The 16,586-nt window shown below is 34.3% G+C and overlaps 1 protein-coding gene and 1 long non-coding RNA gene across 2 annotated transcripts; both read left to right on the forward strand.

Annotated features, from left to right (window-relative positions):
* The first annotated feature begins 2,915 nt into the window (after positions 1–2,915).
* LOC110666228 (uncharacterized) lies at positions 2,916–6,670 on the forward strand. The gene is made up of 4 exons (XM_021826641.2): positions 2,916–4,280; positions 5,061–5,237; positions 5,451–5,542; positions 5,781–6,670. The coding sequence occupies exons 1-4, from the start codon at positions 3,168–3,170 to the stop codon at positions 6,457–6,459; spliced, it is 2,061 nt and encodes a 686-aa protein (XP_021682333.2). The 5' UTR covers positions 2,916–3,167; the 3' UTR covers positions 6,460–6,670.
* Positions 6,671–11,670: 5,000 nt separating this feature from the next.
* Positions 11,671–13,603, forward strand: LOC131170425 (uncharacterized). Its single transcript, XR_009141175.1, has 3 exons — positions 11,671–11,990; positions 12,733–12,789; positions 13,365–13,603. It is a non-coding gene; the product is annotated as an uncharacterized LOC131170425 (long non-coding RNA).
* Positions 13,604–16,586: the final 2,983 nt, after the last annotated feature.

The following is a 16,586-nucleotide window of genomic DNA, read 5'->3' on the forward strand; positions in this document are numbered from 1 at the left end:
AATCCTAGGATGGGTGACCTCCTAGGAAGTTCTCCATTCCACCTATGGGACAAAATCGTGAGGCTTATGGTCAAAGCGGACAATTTCTCTAGTGGTTGGAGCCTGACCGTTACAATTAAAGGTCTTTTAGGCAAATCCCACATCGGCAAAGTACGGAGATGGTCTTGGGTTTAAAAAGTAATGATATATAAAATGGGAGAACTAATCACTAGAGGCGCCTTTTGGTGGAATGGCCTGCAGAGTTGGAAGAACTCCAGGGTTAAGCGTGCTCGCTTGAAAGAAATCCTAGGATGGGTGACTTCCTGGAAAGTTCTCCATTCCACCTATGGGACAAAATCGTGAGGGTTATGGCCAAAGCGGACACTTCCTCTAGTGGTTGGAGCCTGACCGTTACAATTTGGTATCAGAGCCACTCGCGTGTCCTCTTAGCGATGGTAGGGCAAACCTCAGTGAGGACGCTGAGTCCCGAAAGGGGAGGAGAAAGGTTCTTTAGGCAAATCCCACATCGGCAAAGCACGGAGATGGTCTTGGGTTCAAAAAGTAATGATATATAAAATGGGAGAACTAATCACTAGAGGCGCATTTTGGTGGAATGGCCTGGAGAGTTGGAAAAACTCTAGGGTTAAGCATGCTTACTTGAGAGAAATCCTAGGATGGGTGACCTCCTGGGAAGTTCTCCATTCCACCTATGGGACAAAACCGTGAGGCTTATTGCCAAAACGGACAATTCCTCTAGTGGTTGGAGCCCGATCGTTACACCTACGAATTGTTTTCGTCAGTAATTACCAACAAAACACTTTTCGTAGGTAATATTAAGAAGAAAATAGAAAATAAAATTTTTAAAAAATACCTACGAAAATTTTTTCATCGGTAAGTATCAATGAAATATATTTAGTCGGTAATTCTTTGGTAAATTACAAAAAATGTCAAATTCTCACATCGTTTGTGAATAGATTGGAGGGTAGTAAGTTTGTCGATAAAAGAAAAATCACTCCCCAACATAGAGCAATTGTGGCATAATCACATAAGTGGGCTCTACTTTGGACCCCACTAGTAATTTTTTTTTAAGTCAATTAAATCTTAAAAAATTATAAATTAATTTTGCATTTAAATTAAAATGGTTAATTTAAAAATTAAAAAATTAAAATAAATTAAAAATTAATTTGAAAATTTAAAATTAAATTAAAATTAAAAATTAAATTTTAAATTAAATGAAATTTAAAAGTTAATTTAAATTAAAAATTGAATTAAATTAAAAAGTAAAAACTAAATTAAAAAATATTAAATAAAAATTAGCTACGAGAATTTGTTTTTGTCGGTAAATAGTTAGTAATTTATAAGAGTAAAATCTCTTACAAAATTACCTATAAAAAAATTTAAATTTACAAACGAAATAATTTGTTGATAAATTTAGCGATAACATTTTTTTTCATCGGTAAAAATTACCTATGCTAGTATTTGTGAATGAAAAAATTTCGTCGGTAATTACTGATTACCAAAGAAATTTAAGTATATTTGATCGGTCATTTTGGTAGCTATTTTTTTAATTTCTTATAGTGATTAATTTTTAATGAGAACAAAGTAGCAAAATGTTTTGAAATTTAGTATATGATACATCATTATCCATATTATAAATAATTAAACTAGTTATTAAGTTTATTCTTGTACGATAAAAATATATGTATGCATAAAAAAGATAATTATATTTTTTATAAGATTATATTTTTAATTCTCATAAATAATATATAATAAATTAATAATTATGTATCTATTTAATAATAAAAAATAATATAATAAATTTTTTTATTAGTTATTTTACCTACAATTGTAATAGGTGGACAACTGGACGTAATTTTATCAAATGCTTAGGCTATATAAATTAAAATAAGCTATTAAGATATAAATAATAGTTATCAATTTCATTTATATCTAACAGCTAAATTAAATAGACCTCAAAGGACTATTTGATTTAATTACTGGATACAAATAATTGATATTCCATATTGTCCAAAAATTTAACTCACATAATCATACATAAAATATAATAAAAAAATTTTATCAAAAAAATATAATAAAAAATCTTGAATTTAATTTAATTAATTTTTCTTTGTATGAATGCATATAGAAAGAAAAATAATATCATTTTATTATTTTTCATGGATCCAAACAAATTATAATAGAGTTAGAAGAAATAATTTTCGACTTCTTTAATTTAGGTTCATCTTTAGGGAGAAGAAGTTAGGTCCTCAGCTTCTTGGCAAGTTAAAAAGATAATGATAACTAAACAAGTAACATTTTCACACATCTTAGAAATTTAGTCTCTGTTTGGATATGTGGAAAGGGGGGAGGAAAGAAAATAAATGATGGAAAATAAAGTAAAATTATCACTTTTTTTTTGTTTGGGAATAGAAGGAAAATAAAGAGAGAGAGAGGATAATAATGTTTATTTTATTCTTGTTATTTTCTCTCCAATTTGAAGAGATAATAAACTAATTAAAAGAAAAAAGTGTACTTGATTGGAAAAAATTACTTATACATCCTTATTTTCTCATTTAAACTTTTAAATAATTTATAAAATTAAAAATAAAATAATAAATTAAAAAAATAATATTATTTTCTTTCCTCTCCTATCTCTTCCCAAACAAAGAAAAATAAATTTTATTTTCTTTTCTCTTATTATTTTTCTTACATTCCCAAACAAAATGAGAAAATAAATGATAAAAAATATAAAATATTTTTCTTTCTTTATTTTCTTCCCTCTCCGTTTTGTATCTTACCTGAATCAAACAAGACACAAAAATAGATTTTTAATATCAAAATTAATTCATAAATTAATTTCTATTGATATATTCAATTCAAAAAAGTTTAAAATATTATTAAGGTTTGAATTTTTGAGTCAAATAGCTAACGCCATAAGTTGTTCAGATTTCCACAGTTACCTTCATCGGCCGCAACAGTAGTCTTTCCACCTTATAAACAAGGTAACAGTTAACGCAGTAAGCTGTCCCTCCAAGTCAAACTAATATAGTAGCGGGCCTCTGAATTTGAATTTGTAACGGCTAAACACTCGCTTCTCCTCCTCGATTTCTCTACTCTTCCGCATCTCAAAATACAACAAAACACTACTCTCTCTCTCTCTCTCTCTCTCTCTCTCTCTCTCTCTCTCGATGGCTTCTCTCATTCCAGGAATCCTCCTCAAGCTTCTTCAGTCCATGAACTCCACTGCCCGTGTCACCGGAGAACACCGCTTTGCTCTCCTCCAAGTCATTGGCATAGTCCCTGCACTCGCTGGATCCGATCTGTGGCCTAACCATGGCTTCTTCGTACACCTCTCTGATTCTCTCAACTCCACCTACGTTTCCCTCTCCGAACGCGACACTGACCTCATTCTTTCTAATCGCCTCCAGCTTGGCCAATTTGTTTACGTTGAACGCTTTGAATTCGATTCTCCTGTCCCTAGGGTTTGTGGCATCCGTCCGATCGCTGGCCGCCACCCCTTTGTGGGGACCCCAGAACCGCTCATTGCTAGTATTTCGGCTTCAAAGAAAGAGTTTGTGATTCAACCTGTAGCCGATTCAGAGTACTCCGTGGATCCAATTGCGGTGTATTTGGCGAACAAGAAATGCGAGGACGTGCCACTAAATGAAAATAAGGGAGTGAAGAGTGATAATAAAATTGAAAAGAGCAGTAAAACAACAAGGCAACCTCTTGCAGGTCGAGATAACATGATGGTTGGACACCTCGCCAATTCTGAGGAAAATAAAGGATCAGATAAGGTGCCTCTGAGATTTTGTTCACCAGCCGGAGCAAAGAGATCGGTGTCTGCAGGGAAGAAAAATGTGGCTGCTTCGGAAAGGGATCCCTCCCCTGCAGGAAAAACGAAGAGATCAGCTTCTCCAGCGCCCTCGAAATGTGTGGTTCCGAGCATGGTAGCAGCCCGGGAGGAAAATAGGAAGGTGGCAAGGGAGCCAGCTATTATAGTTCCATCAAGGTATAAGCAACCATCCCCAAGTAGGAGGCAGGCCTCTCCTAATGCTCGAAGAGCTTCGCTCTCTCCTGGAAGGAGGTTGTCAGGAGGATTCAAGGTGTCGCCTGCTGTGGCAGATTCTGCTGGCAAGAAAAAAATTCCAACAATTGTAGCTGGTATTTCAAAAGTTCCAGAGGCACTTGTTGGGTCTGCAAAGAGTAGTAGGAAGAGCTGGGATGAGACACCAGGGGAGCAGAAAGAGAAGGGTGATTTGAAGAAGAAACCAGATCTGCGAGCAATTTTGCGGACTCAGGTAAATTCTTTTGTGTACTGGGTTGTTGTGAGGCTGCAATGTCTTTAACAAGCCTCTCTTGAAAGAAAAATTCTGGAATAATTATCTTTTCTTAACATCTTTTTCTGTTTGTTTGACTAGTGGCTACTTTGTGAATTTTTGTTCCTAAAATTTTCATTATTGGGTTGATTCAATTTGGCTTTGTTAAGCCTCAAGAAAAATTCACTGATCAGATTCATGAATAAACAGGTGGCCTTCTAGTGTTATTCCCTTGGTAGTGGAATGCCCATCAATACTATTTTATGACTGACCTGATGTTCTTCGTATCGTTAATGGTACCTTTCCTAGGCTTTAGTCATTTGCAAGTTTTTGGCGCAGAAAAGTCCCAACCTGCAGTTATTCCTTTCTTCAATAATTCCAAATTAGTCACTAAGTAGTTAGAAACCCTGTAATCATGATTATAAGGTTTTCAAACACTATAATCATGCTAACAAAACCAAGGAATTCTAGTTCAGTTGGAACAGAACATTCAGCCAAGATTACACAGATGCAGCTTCTACTGTCCACTCCAATAGTTCTGTTTTTTAATGTGTATTTGTTAAGTTGAAATCGACATTATCTAACATTTTCTCATGCAAATATTTTCTCATTTCCTCAAACTACCTTCATCTTCGTTTTGTTTGATATTATCTGTTCTATTGTCTGTTTGTTCTATTGTCTGTTTCCCTTGTAGTGTGGAGTTAGGATGATGCTTTCCATACATTTTAACTTTGAAATCTAATCTTTTGCTTGCTGTTCCAGGCTGCCCTTTCTAGGCGTCTAAGTGATGCAAATGGTCGACAGCCTAATCAGGATGATGATTCCTCAAGCAATGAGACAGTGAAGGAAGCTCTGGGATTCACTGTACATGAGAAGAAATGGACTGATGGTAGTGTTCCATTGGATACAGTCTCTGCAGACCTTGTAAGACTTGGAAAGGTCAGAATGAAGTATTTTATGAAACTAATTCTTCCAACACTGAATTAGAAATTTGTTATAGCTTCAATTCATAGTTACCACACACTTTGGGATTCACCTGCACTAAGGCAACCTTAGGAAGGATGACTGCATTGTCAAGGCAAAAAGAAGTCAAAGTAGAAAATGGGAGACAGAGTTATAACATTTCTTGATTAATCTGTTGATGAAATGCAGGAGGCAATGCAAAGGAGGGCTCTTGCTTCTACAGCTGCAGCTGAAGCATTGGAGGAGGCCATAGCTACTGAGTCTATTATAAGGAGTTTAAGGTATGTTAGTGAGCATCTCTCTCTCTCTCTCTCTCTCTCTCTCCCTCTCACGCGCGCGCGCGCGCACACACACACACACACAAGTGAATGTGGTTTAATGAAATAACTAATGTTATGGTCCCCAATTGCATAGAACATTAACAAAACATCAGATATGACACTTAAACGATTAATTTATCCATAACATCACTGAAGATGCAAGTAAGCTTAAATTTTTTTTCCCCTCTTTCTATTGCAGCGTTTTTTCAGAACTGTCTTCTGTATCGCAGGCTGGGAATCCTTTACCAAGCATAGGTAAATTTTTCTCAGTTTATGATGATGTTGTGAAATACACAGCAATTGCTGAATCAGTTGCTGCTAGCCACTCTTCTCATCATGCTGCCATTCCAACCGAACAATCAAAATCTGCTTCTCTATGGGTTGAAGCTGCTTTAGCTACTGATCTTGAGATTGTTTCCCTGCTGAACAACAAGAATAATGATCCTCCAACCACTCTGCTAAAGAGTTTGTCCAAAAGACAATCTCTAAAAGCTAGTTCATCAGCAGCATTTGATCTTACTGTCGGAGTTTGGACAAGGAACCATGGAATGAAGGAAACAGTAGAACTTGCGATGAAGTTGCAGTCTGAGATGCAAATGTGGTTTGTAAATTTTGTTGAGGACTCTCTGAATGCAGGTTTTCGGGCATTGGGGGGGTGTACAATTGATGGAAGTAAACCACTGCCCCTCAACTTCAGCTCCATTGCAGGTATATTATCGCAGTTGAAGAGAGTAAATGATTGGTTGGACCGTGTGGTGTCAAAGAGGAATGAATTTCTCGACGAAAAGATTGAGAAACTCAAGAGCAAGATCTATGGATTTGTCATTCAGCATGTTGGAACAACTTTTGACAACTACTCGCAAGTTGCTTCATCTTGATATTTATTTTATATATATATTTTTTATACAACTTATGAGAAATTCTCCTTGTTTAAGTATACTTAAACAAAAATATGCTTCTCAAAACAAATTGTTTTGCATAATTTCGGTGGATTCACTTATTGTGTTGTCATGAAATCATATGTAGATTCTTTGTGAAAAATTCATGTTCTCTCAAAATGGAATGTCGCACCTTCAAGTTTCCTTTGTATCCCCTTTTTCTTTGGAAGCTTTGATGTTTTGCACAAATATAACCATTTGTTTTTTGTAAATTGGCTGGTCCATAGTGTAAGAACACTAGGTATTAAAATTCAAAGACTAATTCTACACTTCAAGATCCTAAGTTAAGGAAGAAAAAAATATATAATAAAGAAATCTCCAAGATCGAATATGTTATAATGGAGTTTAGAACCTGCAGTTCTTGTGATGCATCTAAATAAAAACAGAAGAAAACAATTTATAGGCACAATAAGAACATTTTAGGACCTAATTTAAAAAAAAAAAAAAACCATTTTAGGACCATTGGAAAGCTAAAAGATTTTTAAATAAATTAAAAGACTCTTAGACTTAACAGATACATAAATTAAAAGTCATATAAATTACATAGAAAATATCAAAAAACACTAATATTTTAACACTCCCCTTAAAGTAATTTTTGAGATAACTCCAATCATGGCACGCAATAACTCAAATCGACTTTGTGGTAGTAGCTTGGTGAATATATCATTGACATTTTCTTTACTCCGAACCTCGACCGAACCATATGGTTGATAGTATGTAGGTTTTAAGGCTCCTTTCTATTTGGTTTTTAGGTGTTTGGGTTTGCTAGGCTTTAGTTTGCTAGGACCTAGGATTTTTACTTATTTGTTTTACTTATTTATTCCAAGCCTTGTTTGTATTTACCCTGTATGCTGGTTTTGTAATTTTTTTTTTAATGAAATCGACTATTAACTTTGGAAAAAAAAAACAAAAAAGCTAAAAAAACACCATTGCACTTATAGTTTCATCAAGCACCTTTTCACAAAAACAATGATGCTCCAACTCAATGTACTTTGTTTTAGCATCATAAATAGGATTTGTTGTGTGTTTTAAAGCACTTTGATTATCTCCAAATAATTGAGCGAGTTTGTTAATTGGAAGACTAACATCTTTAGCAAATCTTCATAACCAAATACACTCTTGAGCAATAGTTTTGTACTTAGAGGTTGAAAGAGATACTGAATCTTGTTTTCTACTGCACTAAGAAACACTTGTATCGCCATAAAAGAAAACAAACCTAGATGTAAACCTTCAATCATCCAACTCACCCTCAAGATAAACATCAACAAAAACATTGATAAGGAATTAGTTCCTTTCTTATAGAATAAACCTAAATATGTTGTAGTGTTAATATACTTCATAATTCTCCTGGCAGCCTCCATATGGGGTTTTCTTGGTGATTTGCATAAATCAGCTAATCAATCCAATAAAAAAAACAATATCTGGGCCTGTTATAATTAAATAGAGAAAACTACCAACAAATACACGATAAGATTGTGGCATCTAAGAGAGAACCTTCATCTTCGTTCAACTTCATATTTGCATCTAATGGAATAAACTGTGTTATACCCTTATCTCAAAGTATTAATATTCGCACCAATTACTATTCACTTAATAATTCCATATTTGAAATGATATTTCATGTTATTCTCTAGTTGATTGTTTCATTTAGTTAATCAAATTTACTCAACTTTAATGTTTGATCCTATCGAAAATTTACTAGAGTTTCTTAGCCGGACCAACAGCTTTTGGGTCAATAAACCTAAATATGTTATAGTGTTAATATACTTCATAATTCTCCTGGCAGCCTCCATATGGGGTTTTCTCGGTGATTTGCATAAATCAGCTAATCAATCCAATAAAAAAAGCAATATCTAGGCCTATTATAATTAAATAGAGAAAACTACCAACAAATACACGATAAGATTGTGGCATCTGAGAGAGAACCTTCATCTTCGTTCAACTTCATATTTGCATCTAATGGAATAAACTGTGTTATACCCTTATCCCAAAGTATTAATATTCGCATCAATTACTATTCACTTAACAATTCCATATTTGAAATGATATTTCATGTTATTCTCTAGTTGATTGTTTCATTTAGTTAATCAAGTTTACTCAATTTTAATGTTTGATCCTATCGAAAATTCACTAGAGTTTCTTAGTTGGACCAACAGCTTTTGGGTCAATTAGTCTGAAGTAGAACCTATTTTAAATGTTTTTAAATAAATGCTTAAAGTTTGATGCATATTCATGCTTCATGAAGTTTATTTTAATATATATAATTGCATGTATGTGTGTGTATTCATTGTGTCACACCAAACTTACCTAACTAGGGCAATTGTAACTTGGAACTAATTGATAAAATTTCCTCAAGGCAATCTACTAACTAAATATAAGTACCTGTCTAACAAACAATTAACTATATTTTTTTAAAAAAAACAAATCAATAGATATTAAGACATCGAAAACAAAGCAATTGGACATGCCAAAAAACAATACTGGTTTCTAGCCAAAATTTTCTTTCCTATGTACATAGGGTTTATTTGGAATTGCTGCTAAAATTACAGTTGGGAAAAGTACTTTCTTAAATATATTAGTTAGAAAGTATTAAAAATTGATTTAAAATTAATTTTGATAAGTTTTAATAATGAAAACACAAAAAAACAAAACTTTTTTTTCTAGCTACTTTTTTTAATATCATCTAAAATTATGCATTTCTTAAAAATAGTTTTGGGCCCTAAAACCATAGTGCCAAATGAGCTCAAAATCCATATGAACTCTAAAATTTCCAAGCAAATATAACACACAATTGTACTAACGAATTTGTCCTAAGGAACTAATAAAGTTAGACACTAAGCACAAAAGATATTTAAAACAACAAATAAAGATATGTCATCAACAGTGACATTATTTCATTAACACACAAAAGGAGCTAGAGGGCCAGAAAATCCAAAAGTGCCTCCAAACATAACAGATAAAAGAGGAATTACTAGAGAAACTATAGAAAAAAGATTGACAACTAGGAAAACAAAAATTTATCTATTTTGGACCACATTTAAATACCTGCCTATGCACCCCCTAAGAAGGAGGATCGGGGTCCACATAGCTATGCATGAACTAGTAAAATGATTACACTGTTTCATATTTTAAACCTTCACCTAACCTGCCCTCTATTTAATATTTAAAACTCAAAATTCTAGTATATAAAAAAGAAAATCCTTTAAATAATTAATGTTGAAAATTCAACAGAATCTCCTTTGTATTTTTGACTTAGCGCCCTACCATAAACACAATGGTTGTACATTATAATACCACGCTATCAACTATTACTTATGCTCATCTAAAGCCCAGGATAACTTTTTTTTAGCAATCACAGCCTTCTTTCTATGTCTATCGTTAAGGAAACATAATTAAAGTTTAATTGTCCAATTAAAGTAAAAAAAAAAAGTTCACATGCAATTCCATTTTCAAAATTAATATAGCTCCATATGATTTATTAAAAAGAAAATAACAAAGTTATGGATTTTAAAACAAACTGATAGTCTATTTATAAATTAGAAACGAATAGAACCACCATCTCTAAATTTACAAATAAAACTATAAATAAAAATTATTTTTTTATGGACTTATAAATGGATAAGCTATCTGTTATGAATTTTAAAAATGACTTACTTTCTATTGGTAAATTAGAAACAGGTAAATCGTTTATTTATAAATTTGTAATTAAAATTATAAATAAAAATAATTTTGTTATGGAAGTACAAATGAGCTACTATAAACAAAACATATGCCACATCCATTTGTGAAGTTGTAATAAAAAAATTATAAAGAAAAAAAAGTTTTTAGTTGTAAAATAGAAACAAATAGATCACCCGTTTCTTAATTTGCAATTAAAATTATAAAAAAATAATTTTAGTTTAGGCTTATAAATAGACTAGCTATTTGTTTGTGAATAGAAATGGGTGTCATGCTCGTTTACAAAGATGCCATATATATATTATATATAAAAAAAGATCCAGTTATGAATTTTAAAATGGACTGTGTTTCCATTTATAAAGTGAAAATTTATAGATCTTCTATTTCTAAATTTATAATTAAAATTATAAATAAAAAAATATTTTTTTGTTATGGCCTTACAAATAAACTGGCTATTCATTTGCAAATAAAAATGAATGTCATATCCATTTGTAAAGTTGCAATAAAAATATTATAAATAAAAAAAGAGCAAAGTATACTTTAGTACTTTGTACTTTAACCTTTTTAGTATTGAAGACATATATTTTGTTTTATTTCAATTAAAGATACGAACTTTGGCTCTATTTTCATCGCAAGGACAAATCGCCAACGGTGTATGACATAGCGCTGACGTGGCACCATGCATGATGCAGTGATAATGTGGCATGCCATGTCATACATGGGTGCCATGTTATTAAATTTTATGCCATAATTTATTTTATCACCTAAGTATAAAAAGGTGAAAATACATTTCCTAAATTGTAAAAATGTAAAAGTATATATCCTAAATTACAAAAAAAAAAAAAGCAAAGTTCAAGCTCTAAATGTTAAAAGTGTAAAAATTTTAAAAGTACATGAAAAAAATAAGGAGAGAGAGAGAGAGAGAGAGAGAGAGAGAGAGACAGAATGAAAGATATGGAGAGAGATAGAGACAGATTGACTCTTCCATGCATCTCTTTTCATCTCTTCCTGTCTCTCTCCCTCTTTCTCTCACTATGTCTCCCTCTCACTTCATACCTCTCCTCTCTCTCTCTCTCTCACTATTTAAAACTTTTATGCCTTTAAATGTACATGAAAAAAATAAGAAAAGAGAGAGAAAATTGGGAGAGAGAGAGTGTAACAACCAGGAAAAAAAAAAAAAAAAGAAGTTCAAAAACGAGAGGAGGACCCCCCCCCCATTTTTCCCTTCTCTCCTCTCCTCCCCTCTCTTCTTCTTCTTCCTTCTCCTATGACCGACCGGCGACTTCCCAAGTGGCTCCCCACCCGGCCGGCGACCCTCCGGCAACGGCCAGAACCACCAGAAACGGCGGCAAGAGAGGGAGAAGAGAGAGAAAATGCGCGCACAATGGGCAGCGGCTTTCCGGGGCGATTCCGGCTTCATCCCACGTCCGATCGAGGTGATTCAAGTGGCGTTGGAAAGCTTGTTCCGAGAGCTTTCTTTTGATACCAATTTCGCAGCAAATGGAGGTCGGATGAATGAGATATGGAGGGGAGAAGTTTCGGGTTTTTCAAGCTTTTTCGTCAGATCTACGACGATCCGACCGTTAGATCGACGATCCGAGACCACCTATGGACTGAGGAAGAGGAGAGGAACATGGTGGTATGATCAGATCCGGCAAATGTCACCGGCGACCGATAGCCAGCCACCGTGCGCGGTGGTTCCAGCGGTGGCTCTGGTGGGCTATGGAGATGATTCAACTTCCAAAGGCTTCCTCATAAATTTTTGGAATTTTTGAGACACAGATAAACTTCGGGTAAGACTATTTTCATTATTTCTCTGTCTGTGGGGCATAAATACAGTGTTTCTTAAACAGGAAAAATTGGAGAAAAATTCTAAGAAAAATATATGATGAAAGTAAAATTATTTGGAGATATTCTATGGTGTTTGTTGAATTTTTGAGTGATTGTAGAATATTTTTGAAAAATATAGATGGATTTTAGTTAGATTTTTAGCATATGGGCATATAAGATTATTTGAAATTAAGATATTTAAATTTTATATGATTGGTTGAAGCTTGAGGGTGGAGGTTTAAATATGTGAATATTGAATTGGGTTGAATTAAGAATATGTTGGCTGTTGGAAACTTATGGAATTGAGTAAAATTCTTGAATAAAATATTCATGGGTGACTAGAAAATTACAATTCATTTTGCAATAGCCTTATAATATTATTAAGGACCGCGGGGCAAAATTTTAGAATTTTAGAGCATGTGTGAGTGGATTTTTGCAAAATGTCGATTATAGAGACTAAAACGTAATTTTTAAGATTTTGAGTATTATTTGATTTGGAGGGCCCAGGAGGAGCCATGTGATATTGATGAGATGTGATTGTGGAAATTGAGAATCTAGAAGTGTTATTTGAGCCTTTTTGCAGGTTGGGTAGGTCTCAGGTATAGGGGAAACTCTGCCGGATTTCCGGCATGATTTAGGCTGTCTATTGCCTCTTTAGAGTTTTATCTTAACTTAGTACTAATAAATTTATAATTTAATTATTAGGTGATCGAGGTCAGCTATTTTTCTGCATTCAGCAGCCACAATAGTCATCGGTGTACTGTGAGTAAAATATTAATTTTAATTGTAATTTCGATATTATTATATGTTCAAGCATGCCCATGCATCACTTATATGTATATATCTATGTAGTTAAACTTTAGGCACGTTTTATGTTGCATTCACAACTGTTAAAGTGCCATGGATGTTATTGTGGTAATTTGGAGCAGTGTGCGTGCGTTGGCGTGCGTGTGATATGGTGTTGGCTATGGATAGGACGGCTAGTCACGGCTTGAGATCTTCGCTGGGACCCGATCCTTCGGGGGTAGTCACGGCTTGAGTTCTTCACTGGGACCCCGATTTGGTTTATTAAGCGAAAGTCCGGCTTGAGTTCTTCGCTGGCACAGGTTGGATTTAAGAGAGCTGTTTAGGGGATCAGCTCCCATATATTAGGATTGATATTACTGGGTGCGTGACTACTCCAAATTACCTTTTTGCTGTTATGATGTGAAAATATATGACGATGTTGCATTTCACTCTACATGGTGCATTAGCTTTAGATAGCTATAGAGATTATGGTTAAAATTGATATTTTACTCTCTGAGTCGAACGCTCACTCCTGTTCAATATTTTTCTAGGCCACAGGAGGAGTTATTTTACAGAGCAACCTGTTTTCTTCCTCGCAGGTTTAACGTCGATTATTTAATTGTTTTACTATCTTTTCTAAATTTAAAATCTAGAACTCCGCATGTGTTAGTAATAGTGTGGACCTTGTTAAAAATTGTGTTAATTTAAATTTTTGAAATTTATAAATGAAGATTTGTATGGAATTTAAACAGTTTGTAAATGAGGTAACAGGGTTGAGCTGGGCTCCCCTGATTTTAGTTTCTGAAAATTTCTGGGTTAAGTTAGCTCAAAATATAATTATAACAATTTAATTTAAATTATTTTATGTGTATATTGGGCCTAAATTGTGGGCCTGGTTATGGATTTGAGGAATAGTTAGGCTTACTATGGGCCTCGGGGGCTTTAAGCTGGCCCAGGTCCTAGTGCCGGTCCAGCCCATAGGTTGGGTCGTGACAAAGTTGGTATCAGAGCTTAGGCTCTAGATTCATGGGAAATAATATAATTGGGAGTGTAAAAAGGAGTCTTGTTAGGATGTTACATGCGGAGTATAGGATTCTGTTTTGTCTTTTCTGTAATTCTTTGTTTCTAGATTCTGCGTTATACCTCGGGAAATATAAAAGTGCCTCAATTTGTGTCTTGATTTTCGTGGAGTACACAGAAATGTGAAATAGAGTTAGCAGACATGTGAGGTCTATCATGAGGATACGTACTCCAAGAAATGCTATGTTTCTATCTGTATGGGTTTAAATGGTGTGCCCATTTCGTGCAAGGCACGAGTACATAAAGGTGAGTCTTGAAAGTACAGTTGCCCTAGATAAGGATGAGGATACCACTGCTGGCAGTCATCAGTGGATGACCCAGTCAGAGTAAGTTTATGATAATAGATGATTCAAGAGAGATAAGAGATTAAGAGACCTAGTTGGTCAGGACGTATCATAGTAACTATACAATGTTCTCGATGTCTGCTCTGTAAGCTGCAGATTACAGTACCGACATGAGATTATTATGTAGAGCTGCGTGCATCCCCGTGGTGCTCCATAATGAGGGTGTTTACGGATGGCCTCTGTTTTGGTACAGTAATACCAGAACAGAGTTCTATATCTGCAGAGGAGTTGGGAACTCCTGGTTAAGAGTCTAGAGCTAGAATATCAAAAGGTCACAGTTGGGTGGTAACTAGAGTTAGTGACTCAGTTACCCTAGCATGAGCTAGAGTTACAGTAAGAGTTGCCATCAGACCAGAGGTCTCGGACTAGTTGCAAAGTAAAGGTGACACCTATAGAGCGAGACCATCCAGTCTTCGGTATGGAATTTGGAATGGTTTTTGCAAAACGACAGACGTTTTACTTAGAGCTTAGTGAGAATAGAATACCTTGTGTGTATTAGCAAGGTGTAAAGTACAACCCTACTACCTAGAGAATGTCGAAACTATGAATTGATGATTTATAGAGCTATGATATGATAAAAGAGTCATTAACTTGACATGGTTTTGGGCAAGGTGGTAAATGTAGTACCTTTGTTGCAGCAAGTTAGGGTATAGTTCTATCTTTTCAGAAGGGATCAAAGGTTATTACTGATAATGATGACTTATGAAATAGTGCCCCAGATGGGACTGTAGAGTGTGGTAAAGAGTAGTTGGCTTGGGTATCCTGCAGAGGATACAAGTTCCATTATAGAAATCATATATAATCAGATCACGATGGATGTAAATCCTTTGTATTGGATGACGGGTTTGGTTGCCCGGAATCTTAAGTTTTGGCTAATTGAGTAAACATGGAAAAAAAAAAATAATAATAATAATAATAACAAATAAATAAAATTACTGCAGAATCAGTTCTCGAGGTAGTAAGGGTATTATGTAAGCTAAAGGATAAGAATAGAAATCATACGATAAAAGTATGACTGCAATTTCTTGAGTTCCTTTCTAACTTCATATTGTTCAAAACAATAGTATAATCTAATTATAACAGTATTAAGAGTAATAAATTAGCAAAGATAAATCATAGAAGGCCAATGGATAAAGAAAGTGCAGAATGAAAGTTTGGACAATTAATTGCAGATGCAATATAATCTAAATGGAAGTGGAAGTACTAGCTAGAGTGGTCAAAGGACCAAATCTGAGTAGCACAAACATATGATAACGCGATAGAGACTCTAAAAGATATAGTTAGCAAGTACAGCTGTCATGTTAGGAAGAAGAATGGAACCAGGGATTGAATAGTCAAGTTCTATTTTGGGTAAGACAAAGGAAATAAATGAAAGGATAACCTAAAGAGTGCATAATAAAAGGAACCAAGTTAAGATATAGGGTAGGCTAAGTGTTATTCTTGGCAAGGTAAATGACAAGGACGGAGAACCCAAAATGGGACCACATTAGTGAGAATAGTGATGGAGATATGGAATCTAGTAATGTGATACTCATAGCGTGATGTAGTTGAGATAGTGCCAGGGGCTAAAATATAGAGCTTGGAGTTACATGATCGGATCATACTTTATCTATTCCTTATTCCTAAAGTGAAGTGGATAGCAATGGGGCAAGATTCTTTTAACTTGTTAACAGTATCAAGAAGATTAGGCGAGGAATACAATAATAATGAGCAAAAGCTAGAAGGTGTGCAGTGGTATTGCAGACTATCTAATTAGGCAGAGACAAAGGAGTTAGTAAGTAGTAAGTTGAATAAAAGTCAATCTAAGGGATCAAATAGGTATGATGAGAGGAAAAAAATGATAGACAATGATACATAGGCTTTAGGTTAGACCTTTGAGATAGTGAGAAGGTAGTTAGAGGTTCGTTATGAATGTTAGGCAAACATTATAGTGTGATCAACAGAATCACTTTGCAATGAAGCAATAACGACAAAACAATAGTAGGGGTAGAACGAAAAGTGACGAGTCTGGGTGGTTATAAATCACTAGAAAGTTCAAGGATCAAATTAATGACTATAGATAAGGGTGGAATTAGTGTTGGAAGAATCTATTGGCGAGAGAAATCTTTCAGGAGTCAACAAAAGTTAAGGGCACAATATAAACGATGATAGATATGAATCATAGGTCGAGTATAAGTAAAGTTAATAAATTATAAAATATTATGTCAGGAAGGACAATGGTACAGTAAAGGGTTCATGTAGATGATACCTTATAGGTAGAGCACAATTGTGCTAGGAGATAATGAAATTTGGAGAGAAAAACCAAGAAACATAGGTTAAACATTGTTATATGGACAATTGGGCGTAATT

The sequence above is a fragment of the Hevea brasiliensis genome, chromosome 11 (assembly GCF_030052815.1).
Source record: "Hevea brasiliensis isolate MT/VB/25A 57/8 chromosome 11, ASM3005281v1, whole genome shotgun sequence".
Taxonomy (NCBI): Eukaryota; Viridiplantae; Streptophyta; class Magnoliopsida; order Malpighiales; family Euphorbiaceae; genus Hevea; species Hevea brasiliensis.

What these genes read in the sequence shown, in the direction of transcription:
- LOC110666228 (XM_021826641.2), top strand. Translation starts at nt 3,168, where the DNA reads ATGGCTTCTCTCATTCCAGGAATCCTCCTCAAGCTTCTTCAGTCCATG. An exon ending in ACCTTGTAAGACTTGGAAAG is followed by an intron (nt 5,238 to 5,450) that starts GTCAGAATGAAG and finishes GATGAAATGCAG; the next exon opens with GAGGCAATGCAAAGGAGGGC. An exon ending in TCTATTATAAGGAGTTTAAG is followed by an intron (nt 5,543 to 5,780) that starts GTATGTTAGTGA and finishes TTTCTATTGCAG; the next exon opens with CGTTTTTTCAGAACTGTCTT.